The sequence below is a fragment of the Ambystoma mexicanum genome, chromosome 8 (genome assembly GCF_040938575.1).
Source record: "Ambystoma mexicanum isolate Mex_15411 chromosome 8, UKY_AmexF1_1, whole genome shotgun sequence".
Taxonomy (NCBI): Eukaryota; Metazoa; Chordata; class Amphibia; order Caudata; family Ambystomatidae; genus Ambystoma; species Ambystoma mexicanum.
In genome coordinates this window covers 1658793906-1658819465 of record NC_090929.1, presented here as the reverse complement: position 1 = coordinate 1658819465, position 25560 = coordinate 1658793906, and the positions used below count along the sequence as shown (strand labels likewise).

The following is a 25560-nucleotide window of genomic DNA, read 5'->3' as shown; positions in this document are numbered from 1 at the left end:
GTAATTTAATTTGTTATAATAATGTAGCACTATGCTGGCAGACGTTGGGCTGTTTTCTGCATGTGTATTCGTTTGTTAAGAAGGTGGGAGGAATTGACAAAGGTGAGTAGGTTAAGGTGGGTAGGTTAAGGTGGGTGTAGTAGTCCTGGATTGACATTGATCAGAATACTGTCTTTGCTGTCATTGGGCGATGTTACGACTGATTTTCTATACTCTGTCTTGAGGACAGATGTAGAGAAGGGCAACTTAGTATTGTGACTGGGACAACTCTGGGAGCTGAAGCCAAATCAGTTCTAGGTAGCAAGGTGAGTGGTCTAGGCTAAGTCTCAAGAGGTGTTAAGGGGTCCATAATGAGCACACAGAGAAGCAGTCCAGGAACACACTTAAAACAGGTATGAAAATACTTATGGCCAAAAAAAAGCGAAAAATGACTAGACTGGTAATATCACACAACACTAAAAATGATACATATACACAATCACTAGGGTAGGGCAACATAAGATATCAAACCCCTGAAAAGGAAGGTACAGATTAGTATTTGCACTAGAGGTCCACAGAGAATTAAGCCTAACTTCAGACGTCCATTCCTAACATGTATGGGGCTTTGTGCCCAAGTTCCATACAGTTTGTGAAGATGGAAAAATGAAGGTACGGTCTCTGGGTGTCCAGTGAACAGTTCCAACGGTTGGGGGACAAGTTAATCGGACTAACAAACGTGTTCTCAACTTTTGGAGTACTTGTGTGAACAAGCAATGGCAAAGCTAAAGTAATACAAACTTTTCTATAAGTTATCCAAACTTTTATAATGCAGTTCGGGGAGCAGGCAAGTATCACTATAACTCACCCCCATACTCCGATTCTGCACAGTACTTAGCAGGTCTGTTGAAGAGGGTCCAAGGTGCTTTTCGCAACATCTGCCCTAGAGTCCCAAGGGTTGCAGGTTCGAGCAGCTCTCTGGTCGGTGTCTAATGCTGTTGCAAGGGTTACCAGTCGAAGAATGCAGCCAAACTCGATGCAGGGCCCCTCATGACGGGAATGGATGCAGGTAAGTGGTTCCGTACGACGACCACGGAGGCACAGCAACGAAAAAGGGATTCACTTACCACGGTCAGGCTTTACCCTCCTGTCTTGGGTCCCCTTAATGCTAGGATCATTAAATTTCGCAGAGGTAAGTCTTATTGCACACGGTGAGCATCCCCCAAGTTCCAGGCCTCAACTCGAAGGGCGATGTCTGCAGCGTGGTAGCCCTACAAAGGCTCTTCTTTGAACTCTGAGCTGACGTCGAGACTGGATGCTCCCTCCGCTCCTTTTGCAGGACTGCTGGAGGTCTTCCACGGGACAGGGCTCCACCAGGGCAGCAGAAGTTAGTTGCCAAGCATTCCAACGTGTCAACTGTCTTGTAGCTGGGCAGTAGTCTTGGCTCCTTCAGTTTCTTTCAGGATCTCTGTAGAGTGGGTGCAGGGCTCCTCTTAACCTAAAAGCCAGGTATGAACTGAAACGCCCCACCCCCCGGCGGCAAAACTCATGCATACCAATAAGACACACTGGCACCAGTTTGTGGATTGGGACCAGACCGTCCCAGCCCACTTCCTGGCAGCAAACGCACACAGTCCTCTAGTAGCCAGCCAAAAGCCTCTGCTTTCCCGGGCACTGGAAGTCCACATGGATTTTCCTGGCCTTACAAGGCTAAAAGACCAGATGGCCAAAGGATAAAAAAACCTTGTGGCATGGCCATGTTTTACCATTAGTCAGTAGCCAAACGTGTTGAGGCTAAAACAAAATGCACCAAAAAATTGTAGTCACTGCTGCCACCAGCTTGTCCATTTAGCACAACTAGAGTTAGTGTAGGGCAAAACAAAAAGTGTACCCCACTGTACTGCATTGTAAGATGCATTGTACAATGATAAAAATTACCACAAGTTATTAAAAGTAGTAACGAAGTAACAGGACTAAGGGAAACAAGGTTTCCCAGTACCGACAGCCTGAAGAACATGCAAGTTGCCCCATAATAGATGAGCAAAAGCCAGTGTAGTGAAACTTAACTCTTTACTGCACTGTGAAAGAGCAGGTTGGATACAAAAATAAAGTTTATGGGTCCATATAAATGGAAGGTACGGTACAGTAAAGAGGAATCTATCCTAATGGGCTATTTGCAATATACTAGTATGTTGAGCAGGACCTGTGTAACATTGCCAGATCATATTGTTTTGGTCCCTTTTCGGATCTAAATTATGCAAATGGAGCAAGAGGGGCCTTTGGTAACTTCCAAGATTTGCAAGCTGAATTTTTAATCTTCAATAATATCAATCCTCTTATCTATTCCATGTTGACATGCAAAACTTGGCAGAGTGAATATCCACAGTATCCTGTTTATGTGCAGAGAACATTCAAAAAGATTAGCTGAAAGATTCTTCTTCTAAACTCCCATTTTTCCTTCAATCCAGGTCCGCTTTAATGTCCTCCAGCATGTCCTTCCTGAAGTGAAAGAACTGTACAACTGGCTGGAGGTGGATTTTCATCCCTTGAAATTGTGTGGTGGCGTCACAAAGGTATTTGTTTTTGCATCTTTCAGATGTGTTGTACTATATAGATCAGGCTGTCTGTTTCAAAAGATTGACTCTTCTAATGCCCAAATCATATTCCATAGTGTAGCCTCGTTCTTTTAGGAGTGAATGCAAGAATGCTACTTTGCCGCGTCTTTTGCTTTTTAGGCTCTTGGCATCCTCTATCCCAAATCTGTTCCAGTTAATTTGCTTTGGGAACTGGATAAATAGCGGTTCCGTTTTTTTTATTTTTTATTCAGTAAAATTATTTGACTTTTTTTATTTTTGTTTCTTTTGGCCCTTCAAAATGTCTCCTGTTTTTGGAATGGGGGGGGCTACTCATTTAGAACTTTGTTCCACTACTTATGTAGTTGAGTGTTAGAATAGATTTCTTTTTTGTGTGAAATTCCCTCCACCTGAGAGTCCCGCAGCACATTTTGCTGAACCATTGGATTTTTAACTAGTTCTGAGTGAGTGGGAACCATTTTCCACTCACTCCTTCTACTCCTTTTAGGAACACATTTTATTTCGTTTTGCTATCATGCTTGCCTCCAACTTTTCTGACATCTATATTTTACTCACACAGCACTTTCTGTGCAGTGTTGCTGGGAGCACCTAGTACTTCAACGTTACTCTTTATTATCCCTTGGATAACTGTTACCAAGACTGGGGGGGATACCTTTTTATCCTTCCTGCATTCTGTTGCAAGATCAGCACGCCCCACCTTATGTTGAGTACTGAGGGGATCCAAACTATCGCTCAGCAGTAACTTTTTGGTTACTGTGCAAAATGGTGGCTGTACTTTAAAGGTTTTTTTAAAAGCCCTGAACAAGATGACCTGCCATCTGTCTTCTACCTTTCTGGGTAGGCAGGATTCTCTGGTCCCTTTGCCTCCACAGGGCTTCCGAAGGAAAGACTGGGAAGGGTGTCTGAGTGACTGGCAGGACAGGAAGTGGAGGAGGTAACCCTCCCCCTCCCCCTGCCCCTTCTCCTGCAGTGTGTCTGACTGTAACGCATTCAGATTGGGAGGCTTTCTCCCCACCCCACAAGTTTGAATGGTGCATGGGTCACTATTGGATAATTCTGACGTCCTGGAGCAGAAACTGGAACAGAAGATTCCAAAGAGCCAAGGATGCTGCCAGTGACCGCCAGAGCCTGCTGAGTTGGCTACTGATGTTCCGACCTCAGCTTCTAAGCGACAGGGAAGATCTGAACATGACTACTTCTCCAGCATGGGGGTCTGGCATGGATTCACATGCTCATGAATATTCCCTGTCAGGCCGGGAATCCTCGTTAATAGAAAACAGTTTCACTTTCACTTACAAACTGTCTTTCTCCTATAAACCAACCACTGAGCTCTGGGTCATATTGCCCCATACCTCCAGTCCCAAAAATTCAGAATGGTCACGTTGCAGCACGTGCTCAGCCAACTGGAGGAAGGAGACTACTTGCCGCTGGATCTGGAGGACGCATACTTCCACGTCCCCATTCACGAGAAGCATCGGAAGTTCCTGCGCTTCGCGGTACAGTGAAGGCACTACCAGTTCAAGGCCCTTCCCTTCGGACTGAAGCCTGGCACCAGTGGCGGCCCATCTGCTGCTTCAAAGGATACATACCCGTACCTCAACCACTGGCTCATCCGCCCCAGGCCAAGGGAAGTAGCCGTCGAACACGCGGAGAGGACTGTCCGACTGCTGACGGATCTGGGGTTCTCCGTCAACTAAACAAAATCCTGATTGCAGAACACGCTGTTCCTGTGTACCAGGCTCAACACTGTCTCCTGCCTGGCAGCCCCCTCGGAAAAGAGGATAGTGGCCATGCTGCGCAAAGTGCAATGGCTGTTGGCACTGAAGAGCGCCATGGTGTGGACCATCAGGTTGCTGCTCGACATGCCGTCGTGCATTTACCTGATCCGATGCTACAGGTTGAGGATGTGAAGCCCCACTGCCCCCCCCCCCCCCCCCCTTCAGGACTTCCTGGACGCTTGGTGGATCCAGGTGTCCGGAAGCTTTGCAGACAGATTGTTCTCGGCCAAGGAGTTCCGTCTAGCAATAAGGTGGTAGGGTGTGCGCTCCAATGTCGCCGGGGGCACGGATTTCCAGAGTCCCCCATACCAGGAGACGGTCACCACGGATGCTTCCCTGGAGGGCTGCGAAGCCCACACCAGAAGTCTGCAGGAGAGGGATCTCCACATCAATGTCCTGAGCTGCACCAATCTGTCCCTCAAGGCAAGGTGGTGAGGGTCTTCACGGACAATAGCACCACAACGTTCAACATCAGGAAGCAAGGGGGTACCAGGTCCCCAGCGCTCTTCACCCTGGATGAGAAAAAGGAAGGCTTCCTGTATCGGTGGCAAAAAACGGACCATTCTGTCGGTGCCACTCCTGGATGACGTCTGGGATGAGGGGCTTGCGCTTCTGAAGAACCCTGCCTCAGCCCTGGCAAAAGAGACCAGCTAGAAAAAAAATACCGAGTGCCGGAGTCTGCACCCAAAGGTCTGCGGTCACAGCCATTGCTGGACTCGGTAGCTGCTCGGAAGAAGTCATCAACCAGTCTTCACTTTCTGCCCCCCCTCCAGATGGCAAGGGGAAGAAGTTGGACGCTGTGGGACGGAAGGTCATTTACTCTGCAACGACGACTACCAAGGCGGCCAACGCTAAAGCGATCCTGGCCAGGTACGACTAGGAATTATGGTACTAGATGGCTCTGTTCCTGGATTTCCTCCCCAAGGACAAGTGGTAGCGGCAATGGCGATCCTTCAAGAAGGCGAAGTGGTGTCGCACCACGCCATCACTGTGGCCCTGGACATTACAAGCACAGGATTCCTTCAGATGGGGAAACAGGGTTTGACTCAGTCTTCGTGGCTGGTTGAAGGCAACCAACTTCAGACTAGAGGTCCAGACGAGGGTCCTGGACATGCCGTTCAACTGAGACAATCATTTTGACAAGGCAGTCGACAAATCTTTTCAGGCCATCATAACCGGCAGACGGCCCATGCACTGGGCACGCTGCAACATGGTCCGTCTTTTCTTTCTCCAGGAGGGAAGTCGGGGAGGTCTTCGAGTTTAGGCAGTGGATTGTTAGGAAAGATTTCATATTTGTAGGTAATTTTCCTTCCATGTGGCAACCCCTAAACATTTTGCTGTTTTTCACCTTGTTCTCGACTTTGCCAGAGAAGTGCAGCCTTCTGCCGCACTCCTCTGGGCTTTCGCTCCTTTCTTACGGGGAAACTGACATGCCCTTAAGACAGTCAGTACCGGGAAACGCTGTTTTCCGTAGTTTGTTATCATGTTGCGGCTTTCGTGCAACATGACACAAGAGGGCACTGTAAGCTAAGTTACTGCTCTCTTGGGTCTCTAGCCTTCTACGGGCCCTAGATACTCTTTTAGGATTGTAACTGATCGGTGCAAGTGATTCACGGACGGGAATGGTGGCAGCGATCGTTTCTTGTGTTTTGAGCTCCTTTTGGTGTTTTAAGCGCGTTTCTCGCGCTTAACCCAAAATGGTGGCCTGGCTCCCAAAATGGCCAGACCACGAGGCTCCTTTGTCCTGTCCGTTGACCGTCTTGCTCCCTTCATCTTCCCCAGGTCGAGCCGACCCGGGGCCTTCCGTATTTGGGCATGTACTTTCCCGCGAAACACGGATGCTTTCGCGGGCTTCTACATGCCTGGTGTGTGCCTCCAGGATGTGGGCTGGGATGTCTGGTCCCAATACACATCCTGGGTGCCAGAGAGTCTAAGGCGGTGTGAATGCCTGAGACCACCGTGGTCCGTGATAGGTCCACGAATGGTGTGAGTGTTGATGAGCGGATCTCCCATTGGGTCCCCTCCGTTTTGGCGCGAAGGGAACCGTGGATAAGAGGGGGCTGGAAACACCACTACCATGTCGATCTCCTGAGTTCTAACGAACGAAGGAATACAGGAGCCAAGTATCCTGCAACCAAGAGGCTGGACCGAGGAATCGCTAGTGACCGCTGAAGGACTGCTCCTCTGCACTGCTGTCGCCTTGTGAAACCCTTTTCACCTTTGATCGAACCAGAAGGCCTGTACTGGTACTTCGACCCTTGGAATAGCGGGAACAGCTATTCTCGGCATCTTCACCATCTCCTGCTAGTAAGCCTTCGGAAGCGTCTCTGGGCCATCCAGCAGACTGACCAGCCTACACAGGAGTCTTGCTCTGTAACCGCCGCCAGGTTGTGTAGTATTTCGAGTCCTTGTCACTCTCACACGCTTCGTACACTTGGTGTTCCCAGGTCTGAAGTGATTAGTGTACATTTGGCTCAGATACACACAGCTGATCTGTTGCCCTGCTGTGGTAACTGTGCGGGTTCCTTCGTTTGGGACGTCTTTTACTCAACACTGCTGCTGCAGACTCAACACGACGAGACGTCCCCTGCTCTTCTGAACCTGCCAGCGACTGAAACTGACGCGGAGAAGCCTGGGTCTGCTTGCATCGGGAACCGGTGAGTAGCATAGCTAGGAACTGGTCGCCCTCCTGCAGGAGCCCATAGCTTTTCCCCGCTGTGTCAAAACAGCACGCCTTTCCGTACTCGCGCTCTGCTTCTGCCCACAGTGGAGGCTGCGCTTGAGTCGCGGAACACTGTTCTTCTTCATTTGTGCACTAAACTGCCTGATTTCCCTCGAAGAGACTCCCCTTTTGCCCGTTGGCACCAGCGTGTGCAGGTACTTTTGAGCACAAGGCTCCACTCTTCGTAGGGCTCGGACTTCCTTTTAGTTGGGTGCCTCTGAAGGCGGACTGGGTCTCAGCATTATTTCGCACTGCCTGTTTTCCTTCCCTTTTAGGTGGACTACACATTTCGTGCATCTAACGCTTGAGACTTGTTTGTATTTGTATATATATTGTATTGGTATATGGTATGTGTTGGTTTACGAGTTGTATTGTGATTTCTCGCTACGGTCATTGTTTTAAAGGCCTTGGAATAAATGTGTATATATTTTTAATATAACACCTGTTTGGAGTCATTTGTAAGTGTCCTTGCTTTGTGTGCTCATTGCGGGCTTTCAGTCACCCTCACGCCTCTTGAGACCTAGTCTTGACCGCCGCGATCACTACCTTGATTGGTCTGGCTTGTCCAGAGGTTACCCTGTTCCAAGTAATTAGGTTGGCCTTCTGAACTTCTGCGCCACCAGGACAGAGTTCAGAAATCCGTCTTAACAGTCCTGGACATGCCGTTCAACTGAGACAATCATTTTGACAAGGCAGTCGACAAATCTTTTCAGGCCATCATAACCGGCAAGCGGCCCATGCACTGGGCACGCTGTAACATGGTCCGTCTTTTCGTTCTCCAGGAGGGAAGTCGGGGAGGTCTTCGAGTTTAGGCGGTGGATCGGCCTCATACCTCCAATCCTCCCGTTGCACGACCCAGGAAGCCTACAGGGTTTGTTCCAAGGCTTTCGGAGGTGGCTGCCATCGTCAAGGCTCCCAGGGTGGCACGCCGGCCTCCAAGCAGGATTGAACCGGCCAGGACGTCGGGCCCTCAACCATACGCTCCCGTAGGAGGCTGGCTGGCGTACTTAATCGGCATGTGGGAAAACATCTCCACCAATCGATGGGTGTTGGCTGCTCTCACCCACGGACAATGTCTGCAAATATCACCCGTGGCCCGGCAGGAACAACCCATCCCTCAGCTTCTGCTGGAAGTTCGGACCATGTTAAGAAAAGGGGCGATAGATCTGAAACAACTCCAGGGCTCTGGCGTTTACTCAAGATGCTTTCTAGTAAGAAAGGAGACCGGGCACTGGCCTCCCATGCTCAACCTGCGACGGCTCAACTTAAAGAAATTCAGGATGGTCACGTTGAAGCACATGCTTGGCCAACTGAAGGAGGGAGGCTTTCTGTTGTTGGATTTGGAGGATGCATACTTCCACGTCCCCATTCACGTAAAAGTTTGCAAGTTCTTGCGCTTCTTCATACAAGGGAAGCACTACCAGTTCAAGGCTCTCCCCTTTGGACTGAAGTCTGCCCCCAGAGCCTTTAAGAAGTGCCTGGCTCCGGTGGCGGCCCATCTACGACTATAGGGAATTCATGTGTACCCTTACCTCGTTGACTATCATCCGGGCCAAGTCAAAAAAACATTGCCGTCAATCACACAGAGGACCGTCCGGCTGCTGACGGATCTGGGGTTCTCGGTGAACTATGCAAATTCCTGCTTGACTCCATCGCAGAACATGCTGTTTCTGGAGTCCAGGCCCAAGTGTCCTGTCTAGCAGCTCTGTCGGAGGAGAGAATAGCGGCCATTTTGGGCAAAGTGCAAATGCTGTTAACACTAAAGATTGCCATGGTGTGAGGACCATCAAGTCGCTGCTCGGCTTGATGTCATGCATCGATCTGGTCCGGCTCTGCAGGTTGCGGATGCGACCACTCAGGAGTTCCTGGACATCCGATGGATCCAAGTGTCTGGAAGTTTCAAAGACAGGATCGTGCTCAACAAGGAGTTCCCTCAAGCAATAAGGTGGTGGGGCATGCGCTCCGACATCGCCAGGGGCACAGACTTTCAGAGCCCTCCATACCAGGAGACGGTCAACACGGACGCTTCCCTGGAAGGGTGGGGAGCACCCAACGGACGTCTCCACGCCAGAGGCCTGTGGCTGCCGGAGAAGACGCTACCCGTCAACGTACTGTAACTACAGGCAGTGTTTTGTCCCTAAAGTCATTTCTTCTGTCGGGGGCAAAGTGGTGAGGATCTAAACAGACAATACCACCACAGTGTTTTACATCCGGAAGCTGGCGGGCACCAGATTCCCGGCGCTCTCTAGAGAGGCGCAGGAGTTGTGGAACTGGGGATGTTCCTCATTCCTTTCTACCTTGCAGGAATAAAAAACAGTCGCCGACTCCGTCAGCAGGGAGCTGCACTCTTGCAACGAGTGGGAGCTTCGGCAGGATCAAGTGGACAACCACTTCAAGTGTGGCAGTCCCCAGATTGATCTGTTTGCGATGGCGACGAGCACCAAGTGCTGGAGGTTCGCCAGCAGGTTTTCCCCAGACGGGGAGCACGGGGAACACATTCTCGTTCCCTTGGGAAAGTCCTATTCCTGTACGTGTTCCCTCTGTTGCCGCTGCTACGAGTTAGCAGTCAACTCAGACAGTGCCAGTGCAGGATGTTCCTCATGCCAGCATGGGCGAAGCAAATCTGGTACCCTGACCTTCTCGCCATGTCGGCGTCCCCTCCAGTCATGCTGCCAGTGCTCGCTGATCTTCTCGCCAGGGAAGGAGGCGCAATCCTGCACCATGACCCAGTATCACTGAACCTGAAGGCCTGGCTCCTGCAGCACTATAGTTCGGTGGTTACAAGCTGCTGGCAGACTGCAGGGAGGTTTTCGCCAAGGCTAGGGCGTCGGACGCCAAATTGTTAGACACAAATGGAAGCGTTTTGCGACTTGGTGCCTGCCGCTGAAGATTAACCCTCCGAGGGTCACGGCCCCCCAGGTCCTTCCGTACTGGTTGTCGTTGGAGGCATGCGCCACCCCCGACTTTGCCATCAAGGTGCATTTAGCCGCTTTCTCCCACTACACCGGGTCTCCGGGACGGTCTTCTCTTTGGCCGCACCGTCTAGTGAAGGAGTTTATGAAAGGACTCTTCCGTTCGTTCCCGCCGGTGAAGGTGCCTGCCCCGGCGTGGGAAGTCAACGTGCTGACTAGGCTTATGGGGGCCCCATTCAAGCCGGTGGCTGCATCAAGCATGATGCACCCCTCCTTCATGCCCAAGGATCCATAGCACTTTTATCTCAACAAGCCCTTGGTGTTAACTGTGTTTTTTCTGACTCTTTAGTCGCCGGCTCAAAGGACTTTGCACTCGCTGAATATGGCTCGAGCACTCAAGTTTTATGTGGCCCGCACAAAGAGTTTCCGGAAAAGTCTCCGCTTTTTGTGAACCTATCAAACATGGGCATGCCTTGTCCAAGGCTTCCATCTCCAGGTGGCTCTCCGGCTGCATCACTTATTGTCACCGGTTGGCAAACCGACCGTTGCCTGGCCGTTCGAGAGCCCATTCTATCAGAGCAATCGCTGCGACAACGGCGTTCCGTTGGGGCAAACCAGACCGGGAAATCAGCAGGGCTGCTGTGTGGAGTTCAATGCACACCTTCATGAAATTCTACTGCATCGACAGGGATTCCTGGGAGGAGTCCAGAGTCGGCTAAGCAGTGCTACGCAACCTGTCCGCTTAAAGGTGAGACTGGTGACGAGGTATTAGTAATTACTTTTATCCAGCATGGGGCCTGGCATGGACTCACATGCTCAAGATTCCCAGTCAGGCTGGGAATCCTCGGTAAAAGAAAAGTCTGTTTTGATTCTGAACAGTCTTTCGAGGGGATTGTCCTCTAACGTATTCCACATCTCTGACAAGTAATGACCACAGCTGTGCTGCTTCGGGGAAAAAAATCCAGCATAGGGCGTCCTGCGTCGATTCGTGTTTGCTTCGGAAATCTCGGCATGCTCGATTCTTACTTTTGGATTACGATGTCTTCGGCAACCCCAAAGTCGGGCTTTAAGAAATGTCGGGACTGCGGGTCGAAAATGTCCATCACGGACCCGCACGACGTCTGCCTCTGGTGCCTCGACGAAAGCCACACCACCGACTATTGCGATGACTGCCAGTCCCTGACATCCAAGGCCTTGCGGGAACGTAAGAAGTTAAAGGTAGGTAGGGTGTCTAAGCCCCATAAGTCGAAATCCGCTGGCCTTTCGACCGACTATCTGAGAGGTGAGACTGCGTCGCCGAAGTCCAGGGGGGGAGGGGTCTCGGTCCCGGAGTGGTTCCCGCCATTCCTCTGCCTCTTCGAGGCATTCTAGGAAGCGCCGTCATCGGTCGCCTTCCCCGTCAGAAGATTCTGTGAGACGGTTGACTTGTCCTACCAAGTCTTCGCCGCTGGCGGAATGGGACACATTCTGCCAGCAGATGGCGATTTTCGATTCGCAAGGCACTGTTCCGTCCACGCCTTCAAAAGAAGCCGGCAGGGAACGGGCGCGGTCCACTGTTGGCACGCCTTCGGGCTCGCGCGATCATCGGACAAGGAAGATCGCCATAGCCGTGCCAGGTCCCGGTCCTCAACGCCATTGAGAGCGGCGGATCCTGTGAAGCCTTCGAGGAAGGCGTCGGCGCCATCAGCGCAGTATACTTTGAAGGGCTCTCTCGGGGCTTTGGCTTTGAAGAGGTTGTCGAGCAGTCGGCGCCTCGGTTTACGTCAATAGATTCCTTTTGTGGAGGAATTGCCGGAGGTGCCCCGGAGGGCTGTGGAAACTCCGAGAAAAGCTTAGTAAGTCGGTGACGCCTATTTTTGAGCCCTATTCTGGTCCTCCCAGAGATTTGTTCCAACCCTCGATTATATTTCTGAGGTGGAAGAAGGGTCTGATGAGATGGGTGTGCCTCCTGATGTCCCTGATTTGTTGTCTGGGCACAGTCAGATGGAAGAACTCCATCAGTCGTTGCATGATGCCAGTGGAGTTTAGCAGGCCTGAGCCTGGGTCGCATGCCGAATATTTGTATAGGCGTCTTATGTCAAGGGTGACTGAATACTTGGGGTGGCCTGCTCCACCTGTTGATTTTGATCACGATGATCTCAGACATCCTGGACCAAGGTCCACCCACTGACCCGGTGTTGCCATTTCACATGGCTTTGCAAAGGAGGGTAGTGGCGGCTTGGACTGCTCCGGAGAGTCTCCTGGCAGTTAGTTGGTCGCTTCCTAAAAAATACCGCCAGTAGTGACCCCTGCTATTTGTCGTCACACCCTACTCCGGAGAGTTTGGTGGTGCAGGCGGCTATGGTCCCAGCGAAGCAGGAGGCGTACCTTACCATCCCTCCTGATAGGGACGACATTGCCCTTTTGATGGTTGGGCGAAGAATGTATTTTCATCTGGGGGTATGGCTTTGAAGGCAGCCAACTCTGTGCCTTGGCGAGATTCACTCACACTCTGAAACTGCGCATCGTTGGCGGCTGAGCATATTCCCAAAGGGGAAGAACGGGATGTTTTTCTAGCCCTCGTGCAAGATGGCAAGGATGCCATGTGTCAATCCATTCAGTCTGGTTTGGACGCGGCAGACTGTCAGCCGGTCCATGGCTGCGAACACCGTGATACACAGGTTTGCGTGGTGGCGGAAGTCGGGGTTTGCTCTTGATGTGCAATCCCGGCTTCTCAACATGCCCTTTGATGTCCATCTGTTTGGCAGCAAGGCTGACGAGAGCCTTGAGAGGTTGCAGAACTCCAAAGCTGCAGCGAAGTCTTTGAGCGCTGCAGTTCGTCAACCTCCGCCTTTTTGTCCTAGGGGACAGCAATGGAGGGGAGGTTCCTTTCGGTACTACTCTACCTTTGGTAGATCGAGAGGAGCTTCTAGTCAAAGGGGCCACCGTAGGAGTACCAGAGGTGGAAAGCAAGGTACTGGAGGTCCCAAAGTCGCTCAGGCAGTTGCCTCTTTGCCCTCAGGCACTGCCGCATCTGCTCAGTCATGAGGCCATGTCCCATGGGTTGCCGGTTGGGGGAAGGCTTGCGCAGCATCTAGGAGAATGGCGTGCCATTACTTCAGATGTGTGGGTTCTGGAGATCATAGCCCACGGCTACTGTCTTCCTTTCCGGCAGAGGCCTCAACAATCCACGGGGGAAGCTCTTTAATGCGTCCGGATCCGCTCCTTGCGCAGGAAATCCTATCCCTGCTGGAGAAAGGCGCCATAGAACTGGTGTCTGTAGCGGAGAGGAACAAGGGATGGTATTCCCCATATCTTTTAATCTGGAAGAAAGACAGAGGATTGAGAACCATCATGGACTCGGGAAGGACAAGTTCAAGATGGTTACTCTCTCGTCTCCAGGCCCATCAACTTCATAATTGGTTGGTGTCTCGATCTCAAAGATGGTTACTTTCATGTGCCCATTCATCCCAAGCACAGGAAGTACCTGAGGTTTGCGGTTGGCGACTCGCATTTTCAGTTTCGGGTCCTGCCGTTCAGATTGACCTCTGCCCTGAAGGTCTTCACCAAACTGATGGTCGTGGCAGCGTGTCTCAGGAAAGGGGGGGATTTAAGTTCACCCCTACCTTGATGATTGGTTGATCAAGGCACGCTTTCCTGAGCAAGCCCTGGATCATCTGTCCGTCACCTGCCACTCCCTCCACAAGTTGGGCTTCTCCCTCAATTTAAAGAAGTCACATTTGACACCTACCCAGCGGCTCCAATACATCGGAGCAGTGCTCGACACATCACTGGGGCAGTGTTCGCCTCCCCAGGTGAGGGCTCATCAAATTCTGCAGATGGTGGACAAGTTTCAACTTGCCCAGAGTCTCCCGGCGTTCGAGTTCTTGAGGTTGCCAGAGGCCAGGCTGCGGATGAGATCTCTGCAGTGGGCTCTCGGATGGAGTGGTCGCAGTTCTCCGGCAGGATGTCGGATCCCATTCGGATTCCGCCCTCAGTCACCCAGGATCTTCTGTGGTGGGCTGTCGAAGGCAATCTGATGAAGGGTGCTCCATTTTGGCAACCATGGCTGGAGGTGACTATCGTGACGGACACACATCCCTCACGGGTTGGGGAGCTCATGCTAACAAGTTGACAACCAGCAGAGGTTGGGCTCCGTCGGAGTCAAGACTCCACATCAATTTGTTAGAGTTGCGGGTCGCCAGGCTAGCCCTGAAGGCTTTTCTGCCGTCTGTGCAGGGGAAGAATGTCCTGATTATGACGGACAATACAGTGGCCATGCACTATCTCAACAAAAAAGGGGGGGGGCAGGGTCAATTATTCAGATAGACACTTATACTCAAGATTTCTTAGTAAAACACCTCTTAATTTATTAGACAATCATTTATAAAGTGTGCACTAAATGAGGCAACCAATATCTCATAAATTATACTACACTACTGATTACTAAGCAGTTGAGCTCCCTTGAAGTCGGAGCAAAATAGTGTGGAAGCAGGAGCAAAAAGGCAGAAGTTAATAAAAGGAATATTACAGTTACTTTAAAACAGTGCAAATAGTTTAAGTTCACCAGAGGAGTTGATTCAAAGCAATAGGTAGACTAAAGTCAATGGGCTAGTACCTTGTATAAGTAAAAACGGTTCTGGTATTTTAAACTGAAAGGTCTTTGCCACGGTTCTTAGAAGTAGTTCACGGAAGAAAGGTTTGTATGTCGTGTCACAAGTTGACTAGGCCTACAAGTTGCCAAAGTTCCACAAACTTTCACGGTGAGAGGTAAGTTTCGGTCGGGTTTTCACAGTACCTTATATTGAAGAAAAAGATGCAGCTGAAGACTTCTGTTCCTGGCAGTTCCTGCAGATCTTGCTGTTCCTGAGCCTGTCGTGGGGACAAGTGGGTGGACATTGGGGGGGACTCCTGCACTGCACGGGGACAGATCACAAAGCTGGCAAATCTTTGATTCTGATTGCTGTTCAAGCACACAAGCTGGTGTCTAGCTACGAGAATGGTATCCAGGTGGCTTACGAGTTGATTGGTCCCACCAACTCAAAGGAAGAAGTTGTCCTTGAAGGGGCTTCTCTGTCGAGATGAACCTGGCGATACGTACCTGCAGCAGGGCTCCCCCGGGCAAACCAATGGGCCAGTAGCTGCAGCAGCTTTCCCCTTCCAGCTCTTCGGTTCTTTCGTTCCAGTGGTCGACTCTGCCTTTCAGTCCAAGAGACTTGCCTTTTAAACAGTTTCCTCCCATTCGTTCAGCCTAGCTGCCACTCACGCAGCAGGGTGGCTGTCTTTGCCGGACAGTCAGCCAGCCAATCACGCCAGAGTGCATTTGGGTCTGCTAGGAGATCAAGCACAGGGCGTTTCAAGCACCGCCCTCGCTTCCTGCCCACCCCAGACACACTGCCGCCAGAGGTGAACTTCAGTCCTGAAGCCGACCAAAGGCATAAACAAAGGGACCAAACCTAGTTGGGCGCACAGGGACAAACTTTAAACTTTAAAAGGACCTTTCCAAAAATAAATGGTGAAAAAAGATGCCCCGGACCTGTTTAAACAAAGGGGGCTCAGGCGCCATCTCGAAAAACATGGCTCCTGTGATTTTTTAGCTACCGGTGTTCGTGGTTGGGAAAAATCATGGTAGTTTGTTGTAAAACAACTGCCACGAGCCATTTCGATAGGAATGGGTAGCATTTGACTGCTGCATGAGTTTCGAGGCAGGAGGGATACCAGGTATCCCCTCCAGCACTCTATTGTAAGATAGTGTGGGCTGGGTCTAGGAATTTAAAGACTAGTAAAGTCAATTTAACTTTACATTCTCTGGGAATTAATAGTTTATCCCAGAGAAGGTATTTAAACCATGCGACAGCCTAAAAAGGCTTCCCTGTGTCACTGCACTGAGGGTGCTGTGACACAAATAAAAATGATACCTATGGAGTTGTCTAAAACTCATAACCAAAAGAAATAAACACAGAAAACCAACTGGATTAAAAAGTCCCAAAGTTTAGCAAAAGAGCTGGGGGGCTCTAAGGTAGAGGGAATTAGCACATTTATAAGAATTCTCCCTAACAGGCTGTTTTTGTCAAGTGTTCTTCTTGGAGGCTTCCAGAAGATTCTTCATGCCTACACCGCCTGGATCATGTCTGTCGAGGGACGGTGCTTCCCTCTTCAACCTTTGCTCCCACTGCGGAATGTGTACATGGATGACAAGCATTCCCAGTGTCTGTACTGCCTGCCCCCGACGCATAATGGGGAAGTTTGTGTGATTTGCTGTGGCTTCATGAAGCATTTACGCCAATGGTTTGAGTCATGGCTGCAGGCCAGGCCCTCTGCCCCGGGTGGTACCCAGGGGCATGCCTCTCCAGGATCTGGTAAACCTGAGCAGCAGAAGTCCTTTGAGGGCGCCCCACCTGTTGGGGTCCCAACACCAGGCCAATCACTGCGAGTCCCCTTCCGTCAGTGTTGCTGCTGCTGCGGGTCCCACAACGGTCAGGGCGCGATCGTCATCCCCATCTGCATCGATGTCTAGTCACATCTGGCTTTTCGTCCAAGAGGCAGTCTGCTTCCCCGGGGAAGCTGCGGGAGTCCGGAGAAGGCCAAGCAGGACAAGGCCAGGCAGGGTGCAGTATCCGTCCCACCTGTGACTGAGAAGGCCAAGACAAGGGATCCGACAAGGCCCCGAAGGAGAAGGCCAGGCAGGGCAAGGTGTCCGACACGGCCGTGAGGAAGAAGGCCAAGTCTAAGGGATCCTGACTTTCCATGAAGGCCCAGGGGCACCATGTGAAATCGCCTCCATCGAGGTGGTGGCGTCACTCTAAGTCTGTAGGGGTGGACCCGGCCCAGGGTGCCCTGACGGCCAAGCTGTCTGTGCCTCCCAGGAGAGAGGTTTTGAGCAAGTCAGTTTAGAAGACCTCAGAGGAGGATTCCGGACCCCACCCCGAGACAGACCCCTCAAATCCCAAAGAAGGGGGGGGGGGGCGGGCGGGCGGTGAAGGTCTCCAGGGAACAGACATTTATGAAGCCCAAACGTGAAAAGGGCAAACTATTTTTTCTGCACGCTGTTTTGCTGATTTACTGTGGTCTATTGTGGTGAGAGCTGAACCGAGCTGAACGGAGCTGGGAGCCGAGTGATTGGAGTCGAGCAGACTGGACCCTGCACTCTCCGTGCATAGAGACTAGAGCACGTGGGTTCTGGTATTCACACGGCACACAGCTAATGCTCTCTGAAGCTTATGCTGAAGTTCTGGTTGCTTTCAAACCGTGAATTTGGGAGACTGTTTGTTGAAAGCACTTCACTAAAATAGTCGCCTGTTTCTTTAAAGAAGTCCATGGTGGAGGACTCGCCCACCAGGAAGTGGAGGATTTAAGCCATGCCCCAGCCCTTCCAGGGAGAAGCCCAAACGCGAAAAGGGCAAACGCGATTTTCTGTACGCTGTTTTGCTGAGGTGCGTGGGTGAGTGGGGCAGCAGTGCTTCAACATTGAAGCAGTTTGGTCATTAGCAGCGTCAATTCTGTGGTAAGGAATTTTGCCAATCTGCATCTTGTATTTGTTCACTTGCATCTATTTTAGCGCAAGCCGGCGCAAGATATTGTTGGAGGTTATCTCCTTTGATCTTGTGGCCACGCGTCCATCAACTGGGTCTAAACGTGATATAATCACGCCACTGGGGGGGCCTGACGGCAACTGGAGGGCAAACCTCTGTCATCCATATTGAGGGCGCCTAGGTTCCATCAGGAGTTCCCTCTAAAACGAACATACTGATAACTCTTCTAACCGAATGCATCGGGAGACTGTTGGGCTTGGTAAAGCCCGCTGCGGTGACAAGGGCGCTGCATTTTGTATTGACTCACTGGCTGCTGTTTGGCTCTGGGGGCACTGCCATCATTTCTACTGGGGAACGGTCCTGGCCAGCTTCAAGCTTCACTCACGGGGATATGGTGGATGTAGGCGCTGAATACCTTTCATATCCCTCTATAAGGAAGGAGTCATTGATAAGAGGCTTCACTGTGGTGAGATTCACTAAATGCAATGAACCACTAAGGGGAATCAAACTTGCCTCGACATTGACTTGCTACTCTTTCGGCCAGGAGGCTGGGAGACTGCAGAGGTATTCGCTTTGATCCCAGATACTGTCTACACCGTTGCTGACCAATAGATTTCGGCTTTCTTGTCAGCAATTGGGACTGTTATGTTCCGCTTAACCTCTGGAAGGAGAGAAACACTTTTTTAATCTTTTGGTTTGGCTGGTCTTTGTGGAGGAGAGACAGACTAAGGCTGCTTCTCTAGCCATCGGGCGTTCCCAAGACGGCCAATAATTTACATGCAAAATCTTGAACGTTCTCATATCGCACTTAGCTCTTTTAAATTCAAACATTTTTATTTTTAGTTGTATTCTAACTTGGCCCTTTTTGATCAACTATTATCTAGGGGTTGCGAGGTAGTCTCCCCCTTGTTGGTTATTAATAGTTCTATTTTATCGCTTGCGTAATTTCTACCCCGTAAAACTGCTTTGATGAAGTGCTTTTTATAATTTATTTACCTATCTGATATCCTAGGGGCTGTGAGTTGTTCTCGCCCCTGAAGCTTTTTATCTGAGGTGCAGTTATCGGATATTAGTTTTTTATGCTCATTATTTAGATATTTGGATGATATTTTAAGAATGGGTGCTTTATTTAAGGATCTAACAGCATTTTAGCCTAGTTTTATTTTTTTTCAGCAGTTGGGATTTCAGAAATAGTGTTTGTTTTTACTAGGGATTTATCTAATATGCCAGCACTTAGAAGCGGGTTTGAAACTGTCGAATGTCTAGAGAATAAGATGACTGAAGTATAACTGATCCCTCATGTGGAGTGCGAAGGGGTGATAAAGCTCCGATGGACGATAATCCTACAAGTGATATATTGGTGAATTCAGCCTATGATAAGGGGTTGAATACCATATTTATAGACCATATTATGAGAAATGAGACGCCCAAGGTTACCAACATAATTCATGGGGAGCAATTTGGATGATTCCTTTATGCAGATGGCTGATGCTATGGGTGATCTGCTCAAGGAAATTATTGATTTAGAGATGCCATCAGGGAGACCTTTATCCAATGGCGTGGGTGTAAGGAGTTTGTCTGAAGGGGCGCCTGCACGTATGCTCTCTGAAACAATAGGTAAGAGTACGATGGGGATACAACAAGAGGTGAAGGGAAAAGGCCCCCTCTCATTGGCTCAGGAGCCAGTGAAGCCTCATATAAATATGCAGGATGGTAATAGCCAAACTGAAGGTGGGGGTGGGATCGATCAGCCAGGAACAGTGTATAGATCCACTGAACCGGACCAGTCCATATTAGCTACTCAATCTGCATGTAGGGATAGACCGGGAAATCATTTATTTTGTAATGGAGATTATTTACTACCTCTATCTAAACTGCATATTAGTTTGAATTTGGCTCTGAAAAGTCTGGGTGAGTCTCGGGATATGCTTGGGGCATTCCTGGCGGGGCAACAATCCGCCTTTAACCAATTAGTAACACGATTGCCATTTTTAGAGGGCCTTGTGGAGGGTAAGACCAAGAACTACCATAATAAAGAGAACAGCCGATTTGATAAATATAGTGAGGAACAAAATATTAGGCTATCTATACTATGGACGCAAAAATTACCGCACTGTTGGAATGCATGCTTTCTGGGGATTTCCCCGCTCCATCTCATAGAGGGGTGAATGATCTAGAACTGCCAGGCCCTGTGGGGAAGATTCTGCAGAATAAGGAACATCAAAATGGACAGGGGTGTCCTGACAGTCCGTCTGCTCTTTTGGAGGCCATGGATACAGCAGTTGGGGGATGTGCCGGAGCTGTCATTGAAACATCTTAGGGTGTTTGCTTGAACATTAGCAGTGAAGATGCTAGTGCCACTCACCAGACTCTGCCTAAAAGGGGGCTAAAGTGTAAACATAAAACCAACAAACAAAAAACCAAGCATTTGAAGAATACATCTAGTGATCTGGAAGAGGAAACCCCCACTTCCTCCAAACCCCAAGGTGAATGTCCTGCTAATCTATCTAATTATGATAATGAGGTACCCCAATGTAGGCGGGAAAAAATAAAAAACAGGCTAGGTTGCTTAAGAAAACGAAAAATATGCCTAATATGAAAATTAAGGGCAGGAACTCCAATCTTAAATCGATTAGGAATATTCCAGCTCAAGAGCTACCCAGTGGCAGTGGAAGAGATAATGGTCCGAGTAGGGGAGAGGGCCAGGTGAGGGGGTTGGACAATAAGGAGTCTCCATCAGTTGGTGGGGAAAAAATACAAATCCCGACATCTTAGATGGTAATCAATTGAGGGCTGGTCAAGACCGCCCCCAAACTAAGCAATGTAAGATGACAGCTTTTGGCAATACAACTAGTACTAAACATGCTAGATTATCTACAGGGGTACAACAATCAATTATACTACCTAGAGCGCAAGTATTGGCTACAGTTATGCACCCTGATATCCCCTCTATCAGGGGGCTGTCTGCGATGCCTGAGAGCCGGAGTGGTTCTATATCTAATAATTTAGGTAAGAGCCCGATGGATACACACTCTCAATACCCAGGAGATGCAGGAAAATGCACTCGTAAAATCATTTTTAGGCAATGCGAATATGCAGCCAGTACATATACAGCCCTCTTCATCAATCCCCACAGGGAAGATCCTGGGTTGGATTAATAAGACTGATTCATTGGGCAGTTTGAATAGAACAAATTTATTAAACCTGTTAAAAAAAAAATTCCTTTACTTCGGGCAATAACTACAGATATACATGCGATAGCTCTTCCTAGACATAACTGTATGGTAAGCAGCTTCCACTCGGAGATGGTGGTAGATATGGTTCGTGCCCAAGAAGAAAATCTTGAGTCTTTGTGCTTTGGTCTGCGTACATTAGCGAATGCCAAAGAGGCTGATAGCGAGGCTGATAGCTTTCTGCAGTATAAGGAACCGACTAATATTCAAATGGAACCTATTGTATACTCAGGTTCCAAAAAATTTGAAAATTCAGAACCTGTATTGACTCTTATTTCTAGTTTATTAAAGCACAGGATTGGACGTGGTTACAGCCAGCTCTTAAAACCCTGGAGACCCTTGGACAGGGTCCAGGACGCTCCTAACAGCATTAATATCAGTGTTATTTCTTAGAATTTGTGTGGGGGCATACATTTGAATACATTCTTGACTAAATGTGATGTCTACACTCGTCCCCACATCTATTTTTTTTTTTCAGGAAACTATGATGCTTAGTGAATTATACATGGAAGGCTTTTATACATTTGCTAGTTTAGCATCCAGGGGGGTAGCAGGGAGGCCCACTGATGGTTTGTCTATTGCTGTTGATCGGAATCTGGGGCTCCAGGGTAATGTGATTTACACTAGTGAATGGCTCCTGGGCATTGCTCTGTTTTCGGGGAACGAAGTAGATCCAATTATCTTGTTGAACCTATACTGGAATCCTCTTAGGGTGCCTCTCGAAATAGTGGAGGATTCCCTGGGAGAGATTCTGGGGGTATGGTTTGAGAAGGGCCTTGATGATCATCATGATGGGAGGAGATTTTAACTCCCTCTCTGCAGAGGGATCCATGTGGAACGAGAGGGGGAGCTATCCCGAAGATGCTCCACCCTAATCTTAGAGGAATATGGTGGGATAAACTCCTGGAGAACTGGGATTTGGGACTTTTAGACCACTCCTCTGACTGGAATCTATCTAAACATACTTGGAAGAGAGGATCCGATAGCTCTAGGATTTACTTGTTTCTAATGGCTGGAAGCAAGCTTGTGGTAAATTGATACTTATGGATGTAGATTTGGGTGATCATATTCCTCTGCTTTTTACTTGACGTTGGCATGTCCCGACCTTCATATAAGACCTGAGTTTATGGGCCTTGAGTTGGCGAATCATGGGAGAACGGTTACTTGGAATAAGAAAACGGTTATGAAATTTAACTCCCTCATTCTATAAAACCTGACTCTGGCTTCCAACCGTAACTTTAGGGAAGAGGAACTCCCGTTGGGTATGGGGGGGGGGCTTATTACAATAACATTTTGATGGTGTATGCCTATAAAATTAGCAAGGTGGGTGGTACTGCTGTACATAGACCTATAGGTATTGGCTGGGACTCCAGAATCCACAGGTCCAAGTTAAACGTAGGGACCTGAGGATTCTGAAGAAATTACCCATTACGTTTGCTGAATTGCAGGCTAGGAAAAAAAATATCATCCTTAAACATAAAAATTTGGTTAAGTCCTTGAAAATAGATCTTTACCTTGAAGCCCATCAACAGATGATGGAAAATGTATGTAATGGCAGGGATGTTAAATTTTGGGCAACTGTCAACAGTACCCTTACCCCTGTTAAGGATAGACTTGAGTGTCCTATTCAAGCAGAGGCGTGGTGTACCTATTACAAGAAAAAATTTGTATTGCCCTCTAAATTTGCTATGGAACAGGGAGTGGATTTGGGTCCTCTGGTTGTGGGAGAATGTTCTTGGGATCTTGGGGATATTACTTGGGCCATTAATACACTTAAGGCGTCCAGAGCGCCTGGCCCGGATGGCATACCGCCTTTTGTTATAAAGGCGGCGCCGGAAGTATGGGCTAAATTACTTAAACCTATAGTTGATGACATCTTTGTGACCCATGTTATTCCCGATTCCTGGGTTCAAAGTATTATAGTTCCCATGTTTAAAAAGGGGGACGTTCTTAATCCAAACTATAGACCCATAGCACTCTTGGATGTGGCTAGTACGGTCTTTGGCATTTTGCTTCTAAGAGACCTTAATACAGTGATTAGGAAGAACGCTTGTTTTTAGTAAATTTCAGGTCGGATTTAGAGAGGGCTTGGGAACTAATTTCAATGGGAACATTCTGGCCCATCTTAGAGACACGGTTCATAAATCTAATATAGGAGAAATCTTTTTGCCATCTTTAGATCTCTCTAATGCCTTTGATGGAGTGGTTAGAGCTAGACTATGGACTAAAATGTTAGTTACGAGTATTCCTCGTAAAATTGACTTTTGGCTCTGCTTCATAGGAATACCTCAGTCAGGGTTCGTTTGACTAGTGAAGGTATTCTTTCATAGGCCATTGTCACCAACGTAGGGGTTAAGCAGTGCTGTTCGCTCGCGCCAACACTCTTCAACCTATGTGTGCGATGTGGAGGGTATGTGGCAGGGCCCTTCCATCGCACCCGCTAGCTTGGGGGGGGGGGGGGTTTACCCCCTGGGGCCTTTGTAGAAAGATGGACCTTTTTTTATCATTATACTATAGAAAATAATCTTTCACCGAATGCATCTAAATACCGGACGATTGTGTTAACAAAAAAAACTATTAAATCCTATAGTTGGAGGGTGGGCGAAGACCCGGTGGAACAGGTTCAGGCTATCACATATCTAGGCTATAATTCTACTAACGGGTCTAGCCTGAAGATGTGGAAATTGAGCCTGGAGGAGAAGGCGGTAAAACTCAAAGGCCAAATGAAATTCTTGAAAGTTAGGGTGTGCAAATTCTCATTGTTTACCCCTAAGGCGATTTTACCTTGCAAAATGTGAGCCGGTCCTCTTGTACGGCTTTGACATCTGTACCCATGATATGAGTCTGAGCCTCAATACTGTTCAAGGGAAACTGTGGAAAGAACTTCTTGGCCTATCAATGGCAATCCCCAATGCAATTATTCGTCGTGAGTTATGTCTCATATCACTTAAAGCTAGATAAATTTGGAGGCAATTCTTAGTTTAGGGAGATGAATGATCCACCCATTAACACTTTGTATGAATTGTTAAGTGAGGTTTTAAAATCTGGGTCAGTGCTATCTATCAAAGTTTTGTGACAAAATGACTATTAGCTACATTGGGTCTGTTTAGAGGATCTTATCCAGTGTCCATAGCTGGTTAAGAAGCTTCTATTCAAGGCTGACTCGGTAGACACGGTAAATGGGGTGGATTTATATTCCACCTATAAGTAGTACGCAAGTTATGGTCATGTGAGGGAATGTGTGCCCCTTTATTTACAAAGGTTCCCCTGTGACAGAGCCAGATCTACATATATGCACTTTAGGCTCAATCAGATACCGACCTTAGAAAGGACACGGTATTGGTAGTACAATGGTGAGGTACCTACACTGGATCAAACAGATTTTACTTGTCGATTTTGTGGTGAAACCAGATTGCAAGAAACACTTAAGCACCTTGTACTATCTTGTAAATATTTTGAGCCTAAACGCGCGGTTCATTTGAAGGACAGATTTAATAAGGATCTTGAAATGGCTAAGCATCTGTTTTGGAGCCGCTGTATGTGGGGTGTAAACATTTCCTTAATTTTAGCTTTGAATTTATTACTCCAGGGTATTACGGTAGAACTGGAAAAGATGAATTAACTACGCAATGATTTTAAATAAGAATTGTAGGGCTGTGATGGATTTTAATGTAAGATGAATTGACATTGGGGAGCTAAGGATGTATTCTTATTTATATGTAGGCTGTTGAATTGTTTGTATTTGTATTGTGTTGAATGGACTGTATTTTTTATGTATTGTGTTGTATAAGGTTTCTTGTAAACTATTAATGCAACAATAAAAAAAATTCTTTGGCTGATGAGGTCATTTCCGTCCACACCATCCAGGAATGCGATGACTAGGAACGCCAGGGAATCGCCCCATGATGGTTACAGGGTTACCATATATGGAGGTGATGATGAGGGGCCCCAAGACGACTAGAGCCCTGAAACTAGCGCTCCTACACCCCAGATGCTGTCGGCATCCATTCGACCCTCCACACGCTGGTGTCAGATGCAGAGGACGCAAACTACCCATCCGCCCGCAACGCCAGTTCTGGCCACCCTGTTGACACCGGGCGAACCGCCGGCCAAGAAGAGGCACCGTACGCCTCCATGCAACCCATCGCTCCCTTCTCCACCGAGGGAGACTAAGTCGGACACTGCGGCAACGGGCATGGATGATGACGACAGGATGTGGGACCTCCCGTCACCTCAGCCCAAAGCCTCTCCGCCTGACAAAGTAGGATCTTTTCGTGCAATGATCGCCCGTGCATCAGAGCTTTACCAGGTCATGCCGGAGGAAAAGAAGGAAGGCTTCTTGTATCAGCGCTGTGAGGCGAGAAGGAAGACCATCCTTTTGGTTCTGCTGCTGGACGATGATTGGGATGAAGAATGAAGGGCTGGCTCTGCTAAAGAACCCCTGGACATCCCCAGCAAAGAGACCGGCTGGAGAAAAAATACAGGGTGCAGGACTCTGCACCCAACTGCACAAGTGCTCAACCGTCGCCGGACTCTGTCTCGGGGGCCACCAGGAACAAATCGTCAAGCTCTGTGTCCTCTTCTGCCACCCCTCAGACAACGAGGGGAAAAAATTGGATTCTATGGGTAGAAAGGTTATCTACTCGGCGGCAAGTGTTGAGAATTCTCAGAAATGTGCAAATTCTTCTCTACCTTAGGGACACCCAGCACCTTTGCTGTATTTTGAGGACTTTCATTTTTTACCTGGAGAGTGAGACCCTTTTTCCCACTATCTCATATTTTTGCTATGACTGTTTCATTTGGTTGTGGAGTCTGACAAACTCCATAGGCTTCA

At 48.8% G+C, this 25560-nt stretch overlaps 1 protein-coding gene across 1 annotated transcript in view; it reads left to right on the top strand.

The window, feature by feature from the left end:
• EIF3A (eukaryotic translation initiation factor 3 subunit A) overlaps positions 1–25560 on the top strand; it is an 812143-nt gene that overhangs the window by 134246 nt on the left and 652337 nt on the right. The window contains exon 8 of the mRNA XM_069611926.1: positions 2445–2549. Within this exon, the coding sequence (XP_069468027.1) occupies positions 2445–2549 (105 nt within the window). The remainder of the gene's footprint in view (positions 1–2444; positions 2550–25560) is intronic.